The following is a 6068-nucleotide window of genomic DNA, read 5'->3' as shown; positions in this document are numbered from 1 at the left end:
GTCTCTGCATTCACCCCCAGTGTCCCATCTGGCTCTCTCACCACTGACATCCCTGAGAAGCTTGGGAAGATGGAGCCAGAGCCTACCCCATCCCATCCCCACCCCTTTTCCTTTCCTTCCCTTCCTAGGAATGAGAAGATAAACAATGTTTTTTTGATAGAGATTGCTTTATTCTGAGCGTGGGGCCACCCTGCTGCCATGCCTTGTGGGGCACATGGGACCTGCAGAACCTCTGCTGCTTACCTCATTCTCCACCCTCCCACCCCTGCCAAGCTCAGCCCTGTAGAGGTTCCTGACTAGCTCTGGTCTCCAAGGGTTTCCTGAGTTTCCCAGTTGGGGGTGGGGGTTGGGCTTGGTGTTGAGAAGGAACAGGTGTCAGATGCCCTTGGATGAGGGGACCAGCTTCAGGAGTCACAAATCCCTGAGCCATAAGGAAGGGAGTAAAAGGGACACCTCTAGGCCTCCCTCCGGCCCAGCCCCAAGCTTGTTCCACCGACAGTACCACCCTCAGCACCTCCCTGGCCCCTTCCAGTCCCCAATGCTCCCTAGCATACAAGGCTGCCTGTGTTTGCCTCTGAGCAAGCTTCCTGCCAGAACCTCCCTCTCTGGCACAATCTGTCTCTGTACCCGATTCTAGGTCTTTGTACATCACTTCATTCAGTGCAGTCTGTGTGAGCTGAGCAGCTCTCACAGCCACTCACAGATGCCTCTGGGGGCTTCCTGCCCTCACCTGCCCGGGAATCGCATGTATGCTGTACCTGCCAGAGGCCCTGCATGCAAGGTTGTGGCTGTGTCCCCAGGAGGGAGAGCTCTGTCCCTATGACACCCAGGTGGGCAGGCGGGCAGGCAGGGCTATGTTGCCCTTCCTAGCCATGCCTACTGACCCTGAAGCTCAGGATATGATCAAACAAAGGGAGGTTTTCAGAGTAGGTTGCAGATGGTTTGGAGCAAGATGGGAAGGGTCAAAGAGATGCCCAGAGCACCATGGCTAGGGCCTGTTTGCCCTGTTCTTGCCATTCTGCTTCTCTGAGGTTTTGTCTTTCTCTGTCCTCTGTAACTAAGGGCAAACTGGGAACTCTGATGAGGGCAGCCCTTGGGTCCTGGACAGATCTCCCCCTCTTGGAAATCCTCTGCTTGCTCTTCTTTCATTCCCATCCTAACTCCCCTCCTTGGGAGAGGAATTCCTTGGCCTCTCACACTGCCATCGGTGCTGGTCTGCAGGGATACCATGCTCTGGGAAGCAGTTTTTTTCCTGGTGTATAATACATGTGACCTGTGAGGTCCTGGTCCAGTGATTGAATATGCCCAGTGGGGCTTTGCCAGCATTCAGAAGACAAGAGCCTGCCTCCAGTTTTCAGTACCCCTGTGACCTCCTCTCCCCTGCGATCACCCTGAGGATTCAGAACTTGGGGGCAGGCCTGTGTGTCCCTTTCCAAAGGCTGGTGTTGTCCTAGGGAGAAGCTCCTGTCTCTAGCTCTCTTCCTATACAGAGGACACAGTGGATTACAGTGGTCCTGGGCCTCAACTTGGTCAACTGAGTATTCACTGTGTATACCTGAGACCTGTTTCCTCCTTGAGGCCTCAGATGCTTTCAGAGCCTGAGGCTCTGGGCAGTTGCTGGCCCTTCCCAGAGTACTATAATGCAGATGTATGCCTATTTCCAGCTGTTCTGTCCCTGAAAACTGAAGAAGGAAAGGGGGCTGGCCACTCAAAGGAGCATTGGAAGCAGAATGCTCCTCACAAGCTCCCACGCTGCTGCTGACAGAGCTTGAGACCCTGTGCAGTCCTCTCTGCTCTGGTTTCTAGGAGGTCTCTAAAGCTTTTGTTGATGCATTAACCTTAGATGGTGTCTGCCTTCAAGTGTGTCTTCCTGGCCCCTGTCTAGGGAGGAGATGTAGAAGCCTCACTGAGCCCAAGTTAAAGACAGGGTGTCTCTCTTGAGGGATGGTGCCCTACTGGGGATGGACCTCAGAGAGATCCCTTGACCATTATCCTTTTCCAGATAACCCAGCTGCAGATGGAGGAGGCCAGACAAATAGAACCATAGGACAGGCTTCCTCTCTCCACTCTCTGGGTTGTCCTAGAGACATTCTGCCTTGGACCTTTCCTCCTCAGCCAAGGCCATATACCCTCTTTTCATCCACAGTGAACAGAATTCAGGCTTCTGGCCTGGTCCCTGCTACAGCCTTTACTTGGATTTCTGCTCTTCTGTAGCCAGAATTCTCAGCTCAGATAAGAGTGAGGATTGGGGAGGTGAGAATGCTGGCAAAACCTCCACCCACACAGTCTTTTTGGACTGGACACCTGTAGGGACCGCTCTCGGGAGGCCAAGCCCAACTCCAGAGCCCAAACACTATAGTTCTAGGGTGGGAGGTGACCCTGGTGCTTGGCCCTAATCTGCTTCCACTCATCCCCAGCGCCTGGTTCGCATGAATATGCCCATATCCAATGAGGACATGACGGTACATTTTACATCCACGCTGATGGCCCTCATCCGGACTGCACTGGAGATCAAGCTTGCCCCAGGTGAGTCATATTGCCTTGGGAGAGGGAGGGTATTGGCTAGCCAGTTCACTGACACCCTGAGGTGCCTACAAGACCTCTTATCTCAAAGCAGAGCAATATAAAAGAAAAAAAAAAGCAAATAAAATTATCTACTTAAGCAAACATGCAAGGAGGATGGAGAAGAAGCCAAGCTTTGGGGGACAACTGGACAGGGTACCTACTCTGCTAGGCACTGTTTCCCTAATGACTGCACATTAGTACTTTAATAACCTCATCTTTAGAGAGGATACTGGCACAGTGAAATGGAATCACTTGTTCTAGGTCATTCCAACCAGCAAACATGGTCTGATGCACTCATGTGACAGGCCACATGTACATTCTGCTCCCTCCTTTTATTTCCCCTCCACCAGTGGGGCCGTGTGCGCCATCACTTTCCCTCATCTGTGCTCTTGGCTACTTTGGTTATGAGGGGTGGATTCCAGTCCCCTTTGTACACCAGATCCTATCTTTTCTCACCATCTTCACCTCTGCTTCTTGCCTTATTTTTTCTCCACTGGGTCACTTGTATCAATATGTGAATATACTGTTATTTTTCCTTTAAGTTTCATATCTTTCCCCTTCATTGATGTCCCTGTTTTTCTTCCTTCCTAACAACCAGCTACTTGAGGGACCAGTCTCTGCTGATTTTTCTTTAATAGTTTCTTGTTGAATGATTATTGGGCCACATCTCAAAGCCCTATCTATAGCCTTCCTCAGATCTGACTCCTGTGTAGCCTTTTATGTCTGTTTCTGGCTTCTCCTCTGGCATTCCCCACCTCTGAACTGTGGGTATACTTCAGAACATTCTTCTTGCTGTTTACCATCTTACCCCTTCCTTATATTAAGCATATCATGAATTCCAATCTTGTATTTTCAGTCTAGATAAAAATATCCCACAAGTTTTGGGCCCCACCAGTGTTTCTCCTGTTGACTTGCCCAGACCTCAGGTTCTATCTAGATTATCCCACAGCCTTCCCTGGCTCCATCGGTGAAAACTCTGCTGTTCCTGCTCCCTCGCCAAAACCTTGGAGTTTTCCTTACTTACTATGTCATTTCTGATCCATGTATTAAAAATCTTAAGTGCATGTCTAGCAAACCAAATCTAGCAATATGTAAAAGAAGATAATAGGACTGGGCGTGGTAGCACATGCCTTTAATCCCAGCACTTGGGAGGCAGAGACAGGTGGATCTTTGTGAGGTCGAGGCCAGCCTGGTCTACATAGTGAGTTCCAGGACAGCTGGGGCTTCAGGGAGACCCTGTTGCAAAAAAGACAAAAAAAAAAAATTCAAACAAACAAACGAAAACTTGATACCAGGTATGGTGGCACATGCCTTTGATCTCAGAACTTGGGAGGCAGAGGCAGGCAGATCTCTGTGAGTTCAAGGGCAGCCTGGTCTACATAGCGAGTTCCAGGCCAGCTGGGGCTACAGGGAGAACCTATCTCAAAAAACAAAACAAAAAAAAGTTGACCAAATCTATCATCATTCATGCTAAAAATGTTTCTATGTAAAACAGGAATTAAAGATAATGTCATATCATCTAATATATGATAAAGAAGATATGTGAAAATCTACAGCTAATGTGCTAATTAACAAAGAAAACTAGGCTAAGATCAGGACTAAAGAAGTGGTTTGCTGTCAGTACTCATATTCCGTGTTGTGAGGTCCCAGCCGTTCTAATCAGGTCAGAAGAAAAGTCAGAGCAAGAAGTGAAAAAAAGCATTTGTGTTTCTTTGTACTAGCAATTAACAGAGAGAAAGAAAAAGTTCCATGGAAACAACACCACAACCAAGAAATACTTCTGTTTTGCTGGATAAGTCTAAGAAATTTCTCTATATGATTTATTATGTGAATTTCAAAGTATTCATAAGAACCAGTGAAGAGCTGAATAAATAGAGCAGTCTGTCATGTTCATGGTTGAGAAGTTGTTGTGGCTAAGATTTATCAGCTGTCATCACCCTGATCATCAGAATCATTGTTACCCAAGTCAAAATTCCAACAGATAAATCAATTCTAAAATTTCTATAGAAACGCAAAAGAACTTGAATGATAGTTTTGAAAAAGAATAACAAAGCTGTTTTTATATGTTTATGGAAAGGATATCATTCCTTATAAGTAGTACTTGGAAAATTCAGGCAGATATATATAAAAGGAAAAAGAAAATTTTTGATTCACACTTATTTAGCTCAGGATGTATATATTATTCTTGTTGCTATGACAAAATTCCTGACAAAAGCAGCTTTAAGAAAGAAAGGTTGGGACTGGAGAGATGGCTCAGAATTAAGAGTACTGGCTGCTCTTGTAGAGGACCCAGGTTCAATTCCCAGCACCCACATGGCAGCTACAACTGTCCCTCGTTCCAGGGGATCCGACATCCTCCTTTGACCACTGTGGGCATTGCATGACACGGGTGCACTCACATACATGTAGGCAATACACTCAACACATAAAATAAAAATAATAAATGAAATAAAAGGAAAGAAAGGTTTATTTTAGCTCATCATTTGAGGGGATACTGTCCATCATGGTGGAGAAGCGTGGCAGCAGGAGCCTGAGGCAGCTGGCCACATATCCCTGGTCTGGAATCAGAGAGAGATATATGCTGCTGCTCAGCTCCCTTTCTCCTTTCTATTCAGCTCAGGACTGTAGCCCATGGAGTTGTGCCACCCACATTTATGGTGCATTTTCTTTCCTCAGTCAAACCTTTCTGAAGACACACACACACTGAGGTTTGTCTCTGTATTAGGGTTCTCTAAAGAAACAGAACTAGTAGAATTACAGTGATTTATCAGCTTAGCTCACAGGATAGAGTCCGGGTAGTCCAATAATGGCTGCACCACACTGGAGAGGCTGAGAATCCAGTAGTTGCTCAGTCCACGAGGCTGGATGTCTCAGCAGTCCTAATCTGGCACTGAAGGCCTGACGAATTCCAAGTGATCTGTTAGTCTTCAGTCTACATTGGAATCTGAAGAAGTCAGTCACAGCAGCAAGACGAACTCATGGGTGAGAGAGAAGGCAAGGGACAAAAAGCAAAAGCTCCCTTCTGCTATGGCCTTTCATACCGGGTGCCATCAGAAGGTAATGCCCACATTTAGGGTGGGTATTCCAGCTTCAAATGATCTAATCAAGGTTTCTCTCATTTCAGTTAATCCCAGATCCAGTCAAATTGACACCAGGATTAGCCATCACAGTCTCCAAGGTGATTCTAAATCCCATCAGGTTGACAGTCAAGATTAAACATCACAGAACACCAGCACAAAATGTCACAGACTGGGTAGCTTACATAGGAAAAATATTTCTATAATAGTAGATGTCAATCATTAGATGCAGCACGGAGTCAGGTTTTTTTCTCTTGTGAAAATTTTCTACAAATATTTTGTGCTGGATAGCGTTAGTGTCAACTTGACACACCTGGGTTGAGGGAGCCTCAATTGGGGAATTACCTCTATTGGACTGGCCTGTGGCCATGTCTAAGGGGCATCTTCTTGATGAGTGATGTGGGAGGGCCCAGCCCACTGTAGGTG

The 6068-nt window shown here is 46.8% G+C and overlaps 1 protein-coding gene across 1 annotated transcript in view; it reads left to right on the top strand.

Moving 5' to 3' along the window:
* Positions 1 to 6068, top strand: part of Cacna1b (calcium voltage-gated channel subunit alpha1 B) — a gene marked incomplete in the record, with an annotated part of 220698 nt that overhangs the window by 200247 nt on the left and 14383 nt on the right. Inside the window, 1 exon segment of the mRNA XM_029562551.1 lies at positions 2418 to 2526. Within this exon segment, the coding sequence (XP_029418411.1) occupies positions 2418 to 2526 (109 nt within the window).

The sequence above is a fragment of the Nannospalax galili genome, unplaced genomic scaffold (genome assembly GCF_000622305.1).
Source record: "Nannospalax galili isolate Female #2095 unplaced genomic scaffold, S.galili_v1.0 scaffold35, whole genome shotgun sequence".
Lineage (NCBI taxonomy): Eukaryota > Metazoa > Chordata > Mammalia > Rodentia > Spalacidae > Nannospalax > Nannospalax galili.
This window is presented reverse-complemented; position numbering and strand designations above follow the sequence as displayed.